The sequence below is a fragment of the Sinocyclocheilus anshuiensis genome, unplaced genomic scaffold (genome assembly GCF_001515605.1).
Source record: "Sinocyclocheilus anshuiensis isolate Anshui unplaced genomic scaffold, SAMN03320099.WGS_v1.1 scaffold2166, whole genome shotgun sequence".
NCBI lineage: Eukaryota > Metazoa > Chordata > Actinopteri > Cypriniformes > Cyprinidae > Sinocyclocheilus > Sinocyclocheilus anshuiensis.
In genome coordinates this window covers 713,410-731,901 of record NW_015557079.1, presented here as the reverse complement: position 1 = coordinate 731,901, position 18,492 = coordinate 713,410, and the positions used below count along the sequence as shown (strand labels likewise).

Genomic DNA, 18,492 nt, shown 5'->3' with positions numbered 1-18,492 from the left:
GCCTTAGTAATCCTGAAGACATTGATTAGCTTGTTCAGGTGTGTTTGATTGGGGTTGGAGCTAAACTCTGCAGGACTGCAGCTCTCTAGGACCGAACTTGCCTACCCCTGGGCTAGGCTAACGAATTTTCTTCAAAACGAATATACGAACATAACGAATTAGGGGTGGGGGGAAAAAATCGATACAGCATAGCATCGCAATATTTTCTGTGGCAATACTGTATCGATACACGGATGCGAAGTATCGATCTTTTATACCATTATTTTTTAATACCATTTGGTAGAGTAATAAAATCAATTTCTTTACAGTCCACTAGATGGTGGTGGTGAGTTTTTTTTTCTAAAATCCTTTAATGCATGGCAAGCCGTTGATTATCCCGCTTATTCCATGTCCATTTGCCAAGTTATAGACAAGTTAAAACTAGTATTGCTCTTTGCAGCGCAATATTTTACTGAATGGGTAAAAATTATGGTTATTTTCGTCAGTTACGTAATTATAGAATTACAGAATTATAACATTTGAATTAATTATCGATCGTTTGTTCGAGAGAGAGAAAGATGACAGTTGTGTGTGTGAATTACCTGCGTCTGTGCATCTCTTTACAAACAATGAAGTTGTGAGTTTAGTTACTTAAACAGAGATTTTACCTCCTCATTGCTGAAGATTATAATAAAGTGATCCAGTATCTAAGCGGTTTTATTAATAAAAGTCGCTGGGCAGCGTTGACAACAAGTTTATGTTGGCCTACTCCTGAATGTTTCTGTGTGCGCAGCGGGATCTCCGATCTCTGTGTGTGTGTGTGAGTTTGTGTGTGTCAATTAAAGCAGTGGCGCATTAATATAGAACGGTGATTAAACTGACTTGGAACTACCTGTGCATTAAACAGTTTTAATGCATACCTCCCAGCCAATCAGAATCAAGAATTCCAACAGACCATGGAATAAATGAAAGTAAAATACTCTAAGAGCACAGCAGTGCATAGTATACCTGTTGTAGCACATTGTTTACTTTAAGAGTATGTTTAATTTAAATGTAACATATTTGTTTTAATGTAAGACTATGTTTTATTTATTTTAAATTTAACAGTAATCTACTTTCAAATGCCCCAATTGCTGAAGGGTCTGCACAACTTTTTTTGTTCAAGTTTTTGAACATTGGCATTGTTCAAAATACCTGTAGCAGCACAGCAGTGCATACCTGTTTACATTTAATTAAGTTTGACTAGACTAGACTAATACAAATAGTTGAGTTTGCCAGGTGCATACAACATTAATGACATGAAAGGTTTTCATGAAAGTATTGGTCAGTTTTTCTGCTTGACAATCCCATTTTGCACTGCATCAATAAAATTGAAGTGAGATAAACAAACTGAGAAATGTTTCTTTTTAGTTAAAACAGATGTTGCCAAAGTTTTCATTTGGGGACATAATTTGAAGTTGGAAAAAGGTAATAAATTGCAATATATTTAAAATCGCAATAATTTTGTATCGTGACACAAGCATCGTGATAATATCGTATCGTGGGGCCTCTGGTGATTCCCAACCCTATAACGAATAGGGGAGAGCAGGGCACAACATAACACTTTTTGACTTTCTCAGTTTGTGTAAATCCACATGGGGTTCAGAATATATTTTTTTTTTATCCACAGTAATTTCACACTTGTCTAGTACAAATATGTCACTTTGTTTCATAATTAGTGTATACGTTTTTCTTCATTTACCCTCAAAAAATGGAAGTGAAATGTGACAACATGCCCCGTAGGTGGGGTACATTGTAACATTACCATATGACAGCTTAAAATGTTATCTGATCTCATGAAAAAAATATACAAGACAAACTAAAATATTTTGCCAATAAAATAAAATATATATTTTTTTTCAAATAAGAATTAAAAATAATCTGATTTTGGAGTTTGACAATGAACACATTTCAACCAGGCTTGGGACAGCCCACATAAATGAGCCAAAATGCTTTACATGTCTTGAAATAATAATTTTCTGAACATTAAATATTGACTGTCAGTCTTTATTCTCCTGTTTCTTGTCGTTTCTCATTAAAATTCATTAAAGTAAATAGTGTAAATTATATTGCTAATGTCATAGAATAGCATAGATTAATAATAGCGGTGCACATTGTAACGCAGTGTTACAACGTACCCCATCTGCGCAACTGGAATTTAAACCCGGTTAGTGTCTTCCGCTAGTAATCGAATCTAAATCTAAACCAATAAATAACAGATTGGAGATTAAAATAATAGCAGATTTGCCTAATTTTAAATGAATAATAAAAATTGAAATGAAAAATTTACTTACGACTTTACTATGGTAAAATAAATGTTCAGCGATGAATTTTGGTGCACTCTTTTTTCTCTATATAATGTTGATATGGTAACTAGTAAATACTGCAAATTTTGTTATGCTAGTATGTGTGGAAATATTTAAACTACGTGTGTTACAACTAACCCCGTGTTACTTTGTGCCCCGCGCTCCCCTTATAGCCTACTTCAAAACTAAATAAAACAAATAAATTCATAAATTACGAATATAACTAAATTAAATTATTCTCTATCGCTCTCTCTCTCTCTATATATATATATATATATATATATATAAACTATATATAATAGTTTTGTATCAAATGGATGAGGAAGTTACAGTGCTATGAATTTATTAAGTAGGCTAATGATTTATTTCATTCTAATAGGTAACTTGGGAAATGTAACGAAAAAATAGCCTACCCTTTTACCAATTAATTTTTAATCCCTGATTTTAGACATAGACCTACATGAGATCATTTATATATTATTGCTTGAATAAATGTTTAAAAATAGCACTAGAAATGTTATAATTAAGGGAATTAAACATAGACCTATAGGCATTTGAAAATACATAATGAAATGTGTCTACTCACGCAATAATTCCAAAAAGAAAGAGAAGCATCGGACATAATGCAAAACATATTCAAGACACATTGCTGTGACATTTATTAGGAACACCAACATAGCAGGAAAGCTAATGTTTTCTGTTATATTAAGCACAAACTAAGAAAAGTAAAACAAACCTTAACGTTTCAATAGGTAAAAAAGGGTTCAAATAAAAGCACCGGTGTTGTCGGCAGTGTTGTGAGGCGGGAGCGCAGGTAGATGCTGTGGTTTTTTTTAGCTATTTTTTGTTTTGTTTTTTAGTTCGGCAGAATTTGTCCAGTCGTGACGCGCCAGTCGTTAAGTGTGTTGTATGGAGTGACCTAAAATCTGAGTGACCTAGTCATTAGGTTTGTGCTCCTTTCCGATTGTCAAAGACTAAACTCTGTTTAAGTCAATGTAATGTAAAGTCTAAAATCTGTTCAAGTCAATGTAAAATACGCAATGTACTCTGAAATGAAAGTACATGATGTACTCTTATGATGTAAGTGCTGTACCTTCCTGGCTTGATCCATGGTGATGAAGGCGGGGATCATACTCTTCCTCAGAGAGTACTTGTCATGCCACAGTCTGTCTGTCTTCACCGTTGGGTCTGAGGCTACAAAGAACTGAACACAGGTTTCGATAGTCAGATGGAGATCTTAATTTTTTTTTTGTTTTAGGAAAGTTATTATGCTATGACCTGTAACATACACACACACACTCATAATGTTTATACTGATGAAACATCACTGCAGCTCAAAGACAAATAAATGACTTCCAAGGACTGGTCATCTATTGCTGCAACACAACAAATGACCTTCTGTGGTAATTACACAGATGGAGGGAACGAACGCAGAAGAGCTCATCAGTACTTTCAACATAGCAACTATTAAAATGACTATTGCCAAGAACAATGATGCCGAGCGAAATGAGGAGCTCGTAAACCCTTGGCCCAGGAGGAGAGCGGCTTCGATGGGTACATTAGTGATATAACCCTCTACGTCACCTCAACCCTCAACACTGCTTACACTGTGAAAAAGCCTGTTACACTTCAGCGAGGGCGAGATTAAATCCTGTGATTACAGGCAGGAACGTCTGATTGGTGCCCGTGCGGAGGGGAAGCTGGGAGTTGATTGGGCGATAACTCTTCTACGCCCGACGACTTCAGACTTAGTCGAGTGGGCATAGACTAAGTAACGAAAGATTCATTGACACTATTTAGTAATGGTGGAGGACAAGGAGAAGTAGATGTGAGTGATAGTGGAGGGAAAAAGAGAAAGAAGGCCATAGAGGAAGTGGAAGGAGACGGGCCCATTAGCGCACCCTCATCTGTCCCCATCTGGGTGTCTGTGTGTAGGAGACTGTGGTTCACTGTGTCTAGAACACTAAATCACACTCAAGTGCAGGTGTTTTCTCAGACACACAACAGTGCACAAGTCAACAGAGTCAATTTGAGGACACTGGCCTGAGCTTAGCTTCCATTATATGGTGAAACAAAGACCAATAAATTTTTTTCATTTTTATTTAATTATTAGCTTTGTATTGATCAAGTAGTATTTTTTTTTACAACTCAACCAAGTAGTTACAAAATATATAATTGAAAAAACAATAAGAAAAAAACTACTGTAAAAATATTAAAGGCATGTTTTGTTTTTTACACTAAATTAACTAAAGGAACAATATATGTGACGAGTTATTATTTTTTTTACATTTTCTATTGAAAGACCTTTAAAATGATGCATGATTTGTTGGAATCGGACGAAAAATGACTGAGCTACAGCTGTTTGAAGTCGATGGAGTCAGCAAAGTAAATTTAAAGAAAAACTGATTTAAAGTTTTCTGAAGCTTCCAAAGCAAAATCACCCAGCTACATTACATCTTTCCCCCACTTCTTTTCTTAATAATCATTACTAGATTAATAATCACAATATAGCTATTTTTTATTTTATCTTTGTTGTTATAAATAAGAACCGATGCAAAAAATAAACAAATCTAAGAAAGAAACAAGTGCATTTCTCCAAATGTTCCCCAAATGTTCACTTAAGATATAACAGATTTTGATTGCGTGAATACTTAAATATATTTAGCCTACTGTAAATCTGTGTATATGTGTATCGGGATAGAGCGTCGTCGGTGTCTGACATCTTTATGCTTGCGCTTTGGATGAGAGGCAGCACGAGAAGCGAGTGGAGAAAAGGTACTCCTCTCAGAAAACGTACAAATAAAGAGACTTTTAGATGTTTAATTACTATTTGGAGCACTGGGATCGCTAGACGAGGGCTTAATAAACTCATTTTTGTGAAAATATCAAATTCGATCAAAATCGAAATTTTTTTGCCCGTAGCTCAAAAGTAGCCTGTGCGCATTACTACTCATTTGACAGCACGAGTTACATATGTATGCATATAAATACAAATTAATGATAAAAAAATATTTTCATGCACATATACGTGCGCGCGCATGTGCAAATACTTGTTTATTGTCATTCATTTGTATATGTATGTGTATAAATCGTTGAATCAGAGTTTTGAATCACTTCATTAAAATGGACAATCTGAACCAGTGTTGTTATTGTTAACTATAACTATTAAAAATCTAATAAAATTAAATATAATATACATGATATATGAAAACCAAACTTAAAAAACTAAATGAAATTAAATTTTTTTTTTAAAACAAGACCTAATAAAAAAATACAAAACCACATAAAATTACAAACATTTAAATGAAAACTGAAAATATCAAAATAAAGCTCATTCAAAATGCTTATAAAAACTATAATAGTATACAAACAATACTAAAGTTGAAGCACTAAAAATTAAATAAAAATAAATGAAAGCTAAACAAAAAAAAAAGATATATATATATATATATATAAAAAGCTAACAAAAATTACAAAAGCATAATAAAATTACTAAAATTAAAATGAAAACTGAAAGTAATACTACACAAACAATACTAAAGTTGAAGCAATAAAAATAAAAATAAATGAAAGCTAAACAGAAATATTTAAAAAAAATATAACTGCAAGCAGTGATGCTGGGCCAAGCCCAAGAAGGGGCTGTAGCGCAGTGCAGAGCAGGAATAAATAAAGATTTGCACAATGCAGATTTGGATAATAAAGTAATCAAAACAGCACAACATAGCACAATTTTCTAAAGTTGCACCACGTGAGACTCGAACCTACAACATGAAAGTAGGGGTGCGCCGATCCGATATTCAGTATCGCTCTGATAATGGCATTTTCTGCTGGATCGGGTATCGGTCAGACGTGACCGATCCAAATCCGATATTCTGCGTATACTATTCTGTGTTATTGTTAAGCCCCACGAAAGCCACAAAAACATCATAAAGCACCATAAAGTTTTCGTGCACTATATTCCAAGTGTTCTGAAGCTGTTGCACAGTTTAATGTGAAGTATAGATGATTATTCCATGGTCTGTCTGAATACTGGATTCTGATTGGCTGGCGGGTATGCAGTAAAACCGTTTAATGCACAGGTAGTTCCAAGTCAGTTTAATCACCGTTCTATATTAATGCGCTGCTTTAATTGATGCACACTAATGCCGAGTTCACACTGCACGATTTTCAAACTCGTCGGATCGCCGTTGTTTTCACACTGCGTGATTATCTTGGGTAGCATTCAGTTGCTGCTGTTCCATTTGTCGGCGATTTCGCAAAACCTGTCGGCGAGTGAAAAATCGGGCTAATATCGTGCAGTGTGAACTCGGCATAACCAACACACATCACTCGCGCACACACACACACACAGAGAGAGAGAGAGAGCGAGAGAAAGAGAGAGATCAAAGATTGCGCTGCACACACACATAAACTTGTTGTCAACGCTTCCCCGCGATTTTTATTAATAAAATAGCCTAGATACTAGATCGCTACATTATATTCCTCAGCAACAATGGTAAAATGGCTGTTTCTGAAGTAACTGTAGAGAGAGACGTGCAGACGCAGCACGCAGGTACACACAACTGTCATCTCTCTCTCTCGATCGATAATTAATTGAAATACATGCTATAATTCATTAAAATAAATGTGATCTTACCGCACTATTTCATCCCTGTGTCTGATTTGAAGCGGGCAGAATACTAGAGTTAATGTGCCGTAACTGACGAAAATAACTGTCATTTTTACCCATTCGGTCAAATATCGTGCTGCAAAGAGCAATACTAGTTTTAACTTGTCTATAACTTGGCAAATGACCATGGAATAAGCAGGATAATCAACGGCTAGCGGTGCATTAAAGGATTTTAAATGCACTTCGCGTTGGGCAGTTCTTTGCCTCCACGTCGTGCATTTAAAATCCTTTAATGCACGGCTAGCCGTTGATTATCCCTTACATATTTAAGTCAAGTTCGCGTAAACTCGTCTGACATCCTCCATTCAGCATTCAAACATCCAAACTCTCTCCAAGATGATTTAATGTTCTTAATATTATACTTGATCTGTAAATAAAGATAAATGATTTTGCATAAAAGGTCTTTATCTTGCTAGTTTCGTTTTGTTTCTAAATCGTGTTCATTTCTACCGTGTTAGATCACAACACTGGGGTAGAGAGCACTATGAATTGTTCTTCACGAGCACAAAGCTCGTTTTATTAAAACGGATAAAACAAAAGGCTCAATAAACTATCGCACAGATTTAATACACTATGCATCAATGTCTCTTCCCTATGTGCTTTGAACTTTTCTATGCGGAGCGCTGTGCCTGCACGCTGACTCCGTGTTGCTTCAAGCGCATCATTCTGAGCACGGGATGCGCATAAGCGCTTTGTGCCGCTCTTTATTGGAGCCTTTCATATCATAATACTTTTGCACAATGACAGATTATTAGTTAATAACTAATGACAGTTTATTAGTTAATAGCCTTTCTTGTTCGTCTTATCTATCATATGTTGCACATTAAAAAAGTATTTTAATTTTATAGTAGGCCCTATATATATTTATATATAAATATATTACTTTTTTCATGAATGTATTTTACAACCATACAAAGAGCAATGTGTAACAATTTACCAGATTTAATCTAACACTTATTCACTTTTATTTTCCCCCCCACTAAATAATGATTTTATAAAATTATTGTGCACTCATTTTTCTAGAGTAACTTTCGCTACTGAATTATCCACTAACCTAGTTTATAATAGTATTTTTGTCATAGATTATGATTATATATATTTTTTCCTTTTGTTATGCTTTCTTTATAAGAAAGTTGTCTATATTTAGTAGATTATAGAGAAGATTATAGATAAGATATTCAATGTGACCAGCATGAGGAGAGTAATCAGGTGTACTATGTTTCATTTTTCTAGAATTAGGGGTTCAAGAGTTATTACCATTTCAATGTTGAATTTTTGAAGTGGTGGTGGCGCTATAGAGTTGGTCCTAGAGATCTCTCCATATAATGGACTTCAGTGGTGCCCCTGAGTTTGAACTTCCAAAATGCAGTTTAAATGCAGCATCAAAGGGCTCTAAATGATCCCATCCAAGGAAGAAGGGTCTTATCTAGCGAAACGATCATTTATTTTCTAATAAAATGTACAATTTATATACCTAATGAATAATTGATTTGTTAAATCAAATTAAAAATGGTGTGTCTGACTGGTCCAGACGCTACAACTTTTTAACCTCAAACGCTCTTCTTGTCTAGCTCTGTGTGAACTCTGTTTTTTCCGTTTCATGACAGTTAGGGTATGTTGAAAAACTCCCTTTTCATTTTCTCCTCCAACTTCAAAATCGTCCTACATCGCTGCAGAAGTACCGACCCAGTGTTTACAAAGTGACCATGCAAAGGTCAAACATCCTTTACAAAAAACTTTAAAACAGCGATGTAGGACGATTTTGAAATTGGAGGAGAAAATGAGATGGGAGTTTTTCGACCTACCCTAACTGTCTTGAACCGGAAAACAGAGTCCACGCAGAGCTAGACAAGACGAGCGTTTGAGGTTAAAAAGTATATAAATTGTACATTTTTTTTTAGAAAATAACCGATCGTTTTGCTAGATAAGACCCTTCTTCCTCGGCTGGGATCGTTTAGAGCCCTTTGATGCTGCATTTAAACTGCATTTTGGAAGTTCAAACTCGGGGGCACCATAGAAGTCCATTATATGGAGAGAAATCCTAAAATGTTTTGCTCAAAAAACAATGTCTTTACGACTGAAGAAAGAAAGACATGAACATCTTAGATGACAAGGGGGTGAGTACATTATCTGTAAATTTTTGTTCTGGAAGTGAACTAATCCTTTAATGCTGACTACATTTTAAATGTATTGTGCTGCAGATTGTATCTTATCAATGAGATGTACCACCACTAACCTTGGCAGTAGTCCACCAGTGCGGCTAGTGTTTTCAGCCGAACCTTGGGGTCGTAGGTCCACACCAGCAGTCTCCTCAGAGTCAGACTGCTATCCACGCTCATGTTTACACCCTGATCGTCTTCCACCTGGAGCTAAACACATATACACGACACGTCAGTTACCGCTTTTCCACTGAAATGGTGCTGGTTCTCATGCTTGGTTGTTTCATTGTGCTTTTCACAAGCTGCTTTTGATGCAACAGGGTTATTTAAGACAGGGTACATAAATTGGTCAAGGCTTTACTTTACTATATTATCCAGCAGATTGTTTCAGGTAGGAACCAGCGGCGGAAAATTCAGGCTTGAGCAAACGAATGTTTCAGGGTCAAACACACATTTTCCCCTGCGCATTAAGTGGTGTCCCATATACTCACCTGTGCATGAAGTACAGACAACAATCTGTAGTACTCCTTCAGCTCTTGATGCAATGCAGCACAAAAACTCTGATGATAAAAACAGGAAGCAAAAGTGTTACTGAAATTATAGAGTATGAAATTCCTGAATTATTCCTGACTACAATCAACTGTTCAAAAGTTTGGTGTTGGTAAGATTTTTTAAATATTTTAATTTAATTTAATTAAAAATACAGTAAAATCAGTAATATTGTAAAATATTATTCAAATTTAAAATAGCTATTTTCTATTTTAATATATTTTAAATATATAATTTATTCTTGTGATGGCAAAGCTGAATTTTTAGCATCATTACTCCAGTCTTCAGTGTCACATGATTCTACAGAAATCATCAAAAGAACAGAATTTATTTAAAATAGAAATATATAGTAAAAATATAGTCGTCTTTACTGTTACTTTTGATCATCTTAATGCATCTTTGCTGAATAAAAGTATTAATTTCTTTCAAAAAACAAAATAATTTAAAATGTATAATCTTGCATTATAAGATTTGTGTAGGGGTTAAGGTTACATATATGTTATGTTCATTTCCTGTCATGTCACATTTCCTACCTGCCCGACTAGGCCAAAGGCTCGATCCAGGCTGTGGGAATCTGTATATTTTCTAATCTTATTGTGGAGCCAGCCGAGCTCTGCTAGCCTGCTGCTAGTGTCTCTTAGAGACTTACACAGTGGCACCTATAGGACAAAACATACAGTTATTTACTCTCTCACAAAATGCAGAGCAGGAGTTTATGATCCCATAACAACAGACTATAGGTAAAATGACTAGAATGTGTTTATTTCTAAAAAATTAAACTTAAATATCTGCTGTAGGAAAGGAGTGGGAAAGTGTGGGAAATGAAAGTGTATTTTAGTGCAGGCTGCCTGTGAACTGGCCAGTATGTATTCTGCCCTTGTGACACAGTGGCAAAGTCATCTCATCATTTTGAAGAAATGGCTTTAGCTAATCTTGACTTTCACTTATTTTGGGGCTTTGTGAGCAACATCTGTTCCATTCAACACAAAAACTCTTTAATAACTTTTAATAAAAGGTCCATTTAAGCCTTTGATTAAGTGTTCACTTGTAAAGGTCACCAAGATTCCTTCAAAGCAAACGGTTACCAAACAGACAACCAGTTTTTTTACTTTTCTCCCCAAGAGTGAGACGAAGACAAAGCAGCTACAGCAAATCTCAGACTGAATACCATAAGCATTAATATTCTTACAGATTCTCACAGAACTACAAGGGAATATGCAAAAAAATTAGGTTCTTAAAACAATGATCCATAGATTAGTTGGATTAGTTAAACTAATGACTTCTGGCTAAATTTCAAGAAATACCCATACATATTAATATTGATTCTATGCTTTATATGATCATATAATGCATAAAAAGTGACATTGAAATAGTTTGATTTTTAGGTTTTCTGAGAGAACTTCAGGCATTCATCTCCATCTGTGGTCTAATGGTTTGAGTACAATATATATGACGTCCAGAACAAACACAAACAGCTCTGGCCCATCAAAGTGTCTATTTATCCAGCACACCTCACTGGACATAAAAAGCACATTGTTCTTTTTCAAACGAATAGATGCAAAAGTGTCACTTAAAAAAAGACACCTGATCGATTAACTCTGATTCACGGTCAACGTCTGCCAGGAATTAAAAAAAAAAAAAAAAAGGAAAAGGCCTTGGGAGCCATGTGGCTCAAATGGATTCATGAGGCCATGTGAGTTGTAGCCAGACAGAAGCAGCTGATGATGAGATCAATGCTTCTATATTTCCCATTATGCACTTACAAAAGTGTCTACAGGTGCTCCTACTTAAGTTTGTTTAATAAGAACTCACGTTACAAGTACTTTTATAAGAAGCGCAACACTAGAACATTCTGCTCACAATTACTTCCCAGAATCTCAGTCTGACGTCTGAAGTGTTTGTACCGTAGCTGAAGTGGATAAGGAAATAAATGAAGAACATAAAAAGCTAGTAAAAAGCCCTTTGTTAATTTTCTTCACAATATAGTCATTATGAATGGCTGAGTTATTTCGATTTGCTGTACATTACGATTAAATAAACTTTCATAAGCTTTTTATTTGTGGTGCCATTTAAATGAGAGATAATTAAAAATCTGCTTTACGAGAACAGAGCAAGCTAATATTTATGATTATATTCTTGTGAAATTTAAACTACATTCATAATTATACAACCTTGCAACATTATTTCTTCATTTATCATTTTATGCTAATATACACTACTTTTGAAAACTTTGAAGTTGGTATACTTTGTTTAAAAACTTTTTTGAAGCCTCTGAAGCTCACCAAGGCTGCTTTTATTTGATCAAATAGGAGTAAAATGGTTTTCGAATTTAATATATTTTAAAATGTAATTTATTCCTGTGATGCAAAGCTGAATGTTTAGCATCATTACACCAGTCTTCAGTGTCACATGATCCTTCAGAAATTATTATAATCTGCTGATTTTCTGCTCAAGAAACATTTCTTATCAATGTTACAAACAGCTGTGCTGCTAAATATTTTTTTAGGATTCTTTGATGAACAAATTTCAATGAAAATCTAATTTAGTTGAAAAATAAATCTTTTGTAACATAAATGTCTTTCCTGTCACTTTTGATAAATTTAATGCATCTCTTATACTGATTAAAAGTATTCATTACTTTGAACGGTAGTGTATATTTAGAATTTTTCTAATATATCTATGTTCCAACCGTTATTGTGACAAAATGTGACAAGCACCTTTCAAAAAATGTCATTTGATTGTTCCTTTACGCTTCACAGCAATCGTAAACAGCCTAGTTACTATAGTTATACAGACTGCATGTGAGCGAATGAACAAAAATCAAGAGAAAGACAAGACCAGAATGAAAGGAAGATACAGCTAATAAAGAATCACCTTTGAATCAATTTTGTAGCAGTTTTCTGGGCTGCACATCTTGATGAACTTTCCATCTATTCCCTGGAAAACATAAAGAATGTCTCGGACGAGAGCAGCCTCCCCAATCTCAGCTGGGCCAGAGGAGATAGAAAAATATAGTGAAAAGGGAGAATTTAAATTAAAGTTCTGTAAAGGTCACACGCATATATCTGTCACAGAGAAAGATGCCATGAGGCCAACTGCATCTTTAATACCTCTGAAATAGTTCTCTCTTACAGAGGGAATATTTTTTACACCTAAAGGATAAGAATCAAATGTAAATGACAATTAACCAGTCAAGAGTAGCCTAAAAACGACTGAAAAATTGTGTTAAATATAAGAGTTTGTATTCAGAGTGAAACATTTATGGCATCTACAGCATAAAACTCCCAGGCACCTGTCACTGGTGTTCTGCACATGTTTTAAACAGTCATTTCTATTTGTAGTTTTAAAATACTATCTTTATTTTAGTATATAATCACCCAGTTATTTCCTGAAACATCCTGACTATTTCCTTTAGACACTCACCACTGCCATCTTCATCCCGTCTCTGTCTCTGTGGGAGTTTGGGTGCCGGACTGGAAGAGGGTCCACTGGGGGGACGAGGGGCAGCAGCTGCCCCAGAGGGTGAACTGGAGACCGGGAGAGTCCAGGCTAGACGAGACCCTCTCATAGACTCACCGACAGCTTGGGGTCCCGGTCTGAAAATGACAAAAGTGGCAGAAGTGTCCAATAAATACACTCAAGTTCATCTGAAAACCTCTGCATTTCATCATTTAATAGCCAAACTCCACTACAGGTGGAAAAAAAAAAATCCTAAAATGTTTGCATTGCCTTTTTGCTACATGAATTTTCATCTCAAACCCCATTTTCTTGAAACTCATTCGCCCTTTAGCAAAACCTGTGGGAATTCACTAATTACCTTGTAATGGTGAGCTTTAAACAAATAATGCCACTGAGGTTCAGAGACTTTAATGATGCTGTTGGTTCGACAGATTTACTGTGAAATGGATCCAGTAATCAATTAATTCAGGGCTTGGAGTACATGGCCATATTTAAAATATCTTAAGTGCTGCAGGTGCTAGACAGCTGCATTAATAATAGATGAGTGTACAGCAGTTCAATTAAACATACTACAAATACAACAGCTGCATTACTGAAAAAAAATACTTTAAAAGAGAGAGGGAGAGAAAATAAAACCCATATGATTTGTCATAGGCTGTTGCTGGGCTACCAATCGAAAATAAATAACATTTATGAAACATAGCGTGCATTGCAATGTGATGCAACAGCTGCTTACAGTATAAACTCTTTCAATTAATATAATGCGAGCAATATTAGTCATGTTGGGTGTAGACATTGTGCTAAAACAAAACGTCAAACCAAGTAGCACATGCAAACAAATTTTGCTAGATTTTTTTACTTAGAAACAGCTTCACTTTTTAAAGACATTTTTGCAAATGTATAGTAAGCACACAAAGTGAAAACCTCTTTACATGAGACATGATTATTTTCCTTGTAGACAAAAGACAATTACTGAAAAAAAAAAATCTGTAAATATGTGTTGAAACAAACCTGAAACAAAAGAAATGGAACCATTTTTAATGGACTGCAATCAAATACTACCAATAAACAGAAATTGATCTCTAAATGCTACATCTGCAAAAGCTCTCTGTGTTCAGAAATATTACAATGATTTCTGATCACATGACACTGAAGATTGGAGAAATGGCTGCTGAAAATTCAGATTTGCCATCACAGGAACACATGACATTTAAAATATATTAAAACAGAAAACAGTTTTCATTTAAAATTGTAATATTTTACAATATTATTGTTTTTACTAGTTTACAATATTATTGTTTTTACTGTATTTTTGGTCAAATAAATGCAGCCTTTGCACTGATGCATTTTACAGTGGATGATTGCAGCTGTTCACCATGAAAATTAATTTTGAAGATAGTTCACCTCAAAAATGAAAGTTCTGTCATCATTTTTTCACTGTAAATAATGTTCTAGACTTGTATGACCGACCTTCTTCCTTTAAACACAAAAAGAGAAATTCGGAAGAATAATTTAGTTATTTTTCTAGAATTATCACATAGCCTACAGACAAGAGTCAAGAAATCTAAAACTGACTAAAAAAGCACCAAGTTCATTTTCACATAATCACATGACAAATGTATCAGTGTTACTGACACCTAGTTCGGTGCAACATGTGATATACTGTATGTGACTTATGGCACTTATTTTGTCCTTTTTGGAGTTTGACAGCCCATGGCCACTGTATGCTTTCACTGTATGGAAAACAACATTCACTAAGTCAGTTCATCACTGTCACTCACCCAGTGAGTAGAGACGGAGGGGTCGGCCCAGGCCCATTGATCGAGAATACTCCCATACTGCTGATGCCACTGGTAGCCATGCTGGAGTTATGGGCAGTGGCTGAGCGCTCTGGGTAGCTGAGCGGGAGGCTCTGGGGACGGGCGTAGTAAAACGGGGTGGAGTGGACATCACGAGCCTGGGTGAGCAGAGCTCCATAACTACACACCTGTGGACGGGGAAAGAAGAATCTCTGTCTTACACATAATGTAAAATCATTTTTACTACATTATTGTGTAGTATCTGCAGAAAAACTGGAGAAACATCTCAGGAACATACAGGAACACGGTTAGACGGCTTCCTTGGGTCCTCACAGAGGCTGAGCAGGAGGTATAAGATGGACCATCTATGTTTCAACACACCCTGTTCACCAGAAACAAATCAATTAGCATATTTAACCATATCACATGCCGTCCATTACATCTAATCTATATGTATCATGTATAACTGAGCTGAATACTGACCTGGGTCTGAAGCTTTCTGTGCAATTCAGAGAAAAGGGCAGCATCTGCTTCCCGTCTTTGTTTCAGCACTACAATAAATAAGAAAAGTGTTATTTTTTGCATCTTAATCGAATAAACCAGAAATATTAAAGGATAGCCTAATGAGTTTAGGTGCTGTTGATAGAATGGTCACTAGCACTATTGGGCCAGTACTGTAGTATAGATTGACCAGTATTAATTTCTTATACCCGATTATTTGCATGCTTATATGTCCGATAACAGATATGCAACATGGTTTATTTCGGTTTTTGTTATATTATGCTATTTATTTATCATTTTATGCCATGTCAGCAAACAGATTTAAAATAGTCTCAATAACAAAACGTCAATGAATTGCATACACTAATTTAACAATATACAATATTATTTAACAAAAAATAAAAGAAATAAAAATATACAGCATCTTTCACAATTTTATTTGATAAAAAAAAAAAATAATAAAAAAAATAAATAAATAAAAAAAAATTAAAAAAATCACATTATTTTCCCAGGAGAAATGTTTTAAAACATGTCCATTACTGTAATTTTACCGAAACCATTTCCTAGTTATTAAATTGATTTAATAGCAGCAGCAACAAAACCAACAACAGGCAAAATAAACTGACAAATTCTAATGTTTTCGAACAGAAAACATAAATGACAAAGTGGGTCTACCAATTTCACAAAAATGTAATAAATAATTCATTTTAAACTACAGTTTATAATTAAGGTTTAAGCATTGCTTATTAGGCTAAGGAGTAAAGACAAGTAGTTCACTGGAATAATTATACATGGTCAGAAATATAACAAACAAAACAGTAAATAAAAATGTTATTCCATTAATTAATTAATGACAATTAATAGTGAAATTAATTAAAAAAAATGTTAACAGAATTTAAAAACTTTTAAACAAGTCTGGTTATGATCTGGTTAAAAGTTAAATGGGGGGGGATTGAGTAAAACTGATCTGGTAAAGGTTAACTTGGGTTAAAGGCTAACTTAGATGGGGTTTTGTTAAAATTTTGAGAAAGGTTTCTTTTGGAAGCATGAATTAGAATAGGTTGAAAATGAAGCAAATCAGCATATGCCATCATTTTTCAGCCAAAGTGAACTTATAGTTTTCAGCACGAGTTATTATTGTGCTTAATTTCCAGTAATTATAGCAAAATTTTCATTATTTTTTGGACAGACATAAATGTTTAATGATAAACATATTTCTTACCAACACAAAAAAATATGATTTACAAATAAAATCTCATTCGTATTGGCAGGGCAAGTATAAATTGGAACTACTACACTGATCCACCAAACAGTAAAAAAAAAATAAATCCTTATTGTTAAGCCTTGTACAGCATGTTCTATGCAAGCCTCCTGCATGCAATAAAATCTCATTCGTATTGGCAGGGCAAGTATAAATTGGAACTACTACACTGATCCACCAAACAGTAAAAAAAAAAAAAATCCTTATTGTTAAGCCTTGTACAGCATGTTCTATGCAAGCCTCCTGCATGTATAATTGCACTTGAATAAAGTTAGGACAGGGTTTCAGATTACTCACATTCTTTTTTAATCTTTTCAGACACCAGAAACTCATCCCGTTCAATTGTGGGTGCGTAATTACTTCCGATGACCCGCACGGCATACTGGAACTGATGGGCTACATCAGCTGACAGAAGATACACAAACAACAGATGTATTTCATAAACAGATACCATATTATAAACAATCTAAAGAACTGGAGATGAAAAAAAATGATCTAAAACACACATTTTATTCCCATATATAAGACACATTTCAGTTCAATAACAGATCTACATGCTATTTATGTCAAAATCCATAGAGTGAAATTTGTATCTGATTACACATACATAAGACATTAACTCCTTTTTAGGAAACTGAAAGCAGGGACCATATTCTGGTATGTCTGCTGTTTCTAAAGTCTCTTGTCCAACAATAAAGTGAAATGTCTGTTTCTCATTTGTTAATGTCTCTTGTGGACTCTGAGACGCGTTTAGCCCACATTAGAAATATGACAGCAGCAGTGAGCTGATAACAGAGGAGATATCAGCTTTAGTTTGAAGCATCGGGGTCTTTATTGACAAGAAGGGCCATTTGAAACAGGGACCCTGTTTTATCCAGCATCCCCCTGATGTTTTCCAAGGCTTTCAGCTTACAGCGTCTCATCTCTGCTGCTCTGACCCTCCATCACAAACATTATCATATCACATCACATTGTCCGTTTTCATCGAAACTCACAGCCTAGTCCACCACTGCACATACTAATCATGTTTTAGCAGCTGTGTGGCAGAATGAGATGGGTGTCTTTACCTTCACTCTTGCCCGTGATCTTACAGCACAGATTCTGCAGAAGCACGTTGGGGGATTTCTGATCAAGCGCCGCCATTGTGCTCGTATATATTACCTTCCGTGCGAGCAGAAACGGTCCGCGGTGCGTTTTTAACCACTGTCGCTTTTCATCTGCTGGGTTTCTGCTCCTGGCAACAACAGCGCCATTTTAACGGAACCCGCCGAAAAGTGCCCACAGTCGGACAGTCAACGGAAAACACAGCAGCGGTGCGCAGCGGAAAAACAGCCGGCTGGGAAATGAGACCTAGGAAAACGTTCCTACCGACAAACATTACTCATAACATAATAAAACATGTTGGAAAATTATTATTATTATTATTATTATTATTAATAATAATAATAATTGATTGATTAAATCTATTAATAATCAAAAAATTTGTATTTTACTAAAAATTGTAAAGGGGTAAATAATCAGCTTTGATACGTGTATGAATTGTGCACAGGACTATAAATAAGTCCATCAATGAAAAAAATTAATGAATAAAAAAAAAAAGAAGAGAGCTATATATATATTGAAATAATCAGAATAAAAAACTGCACAGTAATTATCTGTAAAGTAGAAGTAGGTTTGCTGAATTAATTGTACTGAGACATATATTTGACTGTAATAATAACAAAAACATAGTTTTAATGAAAAGCTAAAGTGGTAAATGGCTAGTAATTTA

The 18,492-nt window shown here is 34.9% G+C and overlaps 1 protein-coding gene across 1 annotated transcript in view; it reads right to left on the bottom strand.

The window, feature by feature from the left end:
• Positions 1 to 18,039, bottom strand: part of LOC107676835 (gamma-tubulin complex component 3 homolog) — a 28,973-nt gene extending 10,934 nt beyond the window's left edge. Inside the window, exons 1-11 of the mRNA XM_016471515.1 lie at positions 17,789 to 18,039; positions 17,019 to 17,126; positions 15,443 to 15,510; positions 15,258 to 15,341; positions 14,942 to 15,147; positions 13,125 to 13,297; positions 12,576 to 12,688; positions 10,235 to 10,360; positions 9,644 to 9,712; positions 9,230 to 9,362; positions 3,418 to 3,560 (exon numbers count right to left, since the gene is read on the bottom strand). Coding sequence (XP_016327001.1) covers positions 3,418 to 3,560; positions 9,230 to 9,362; positions 9,644 to 9,712; positions 10,235 to 10,360; positions 12,576 to 12,688; positions 13,125 to 13,297; positions 14,942 to 15,147; positions 15,258 to 15,341; positions 15,443 to 15,510; positions 17,019 to 17,126; positions 17,789 to 17,864 — 1,299 coding nt within the window. The 5' untranslated portion in view covers positions 17,865 to 18,039. The remainder of the gene's footprint in view (positions 1 to 3,417; positions 3,561 to 9,229; positions 9,363 to 9,643; positions 9,713 to 10,234; positions 10,361 to 12,575; positions 12,689 to 13,124; positions 13,298 to 14,941; positions 15,148 to 15,257; positions 15,342 to 15,442; positions 15,511 to 17,018; positions 17,127 to 17,788) is intronic.
• Between the last annotated feature and the right edge of the window lie 453 nt (positions 18,040 to 18,492).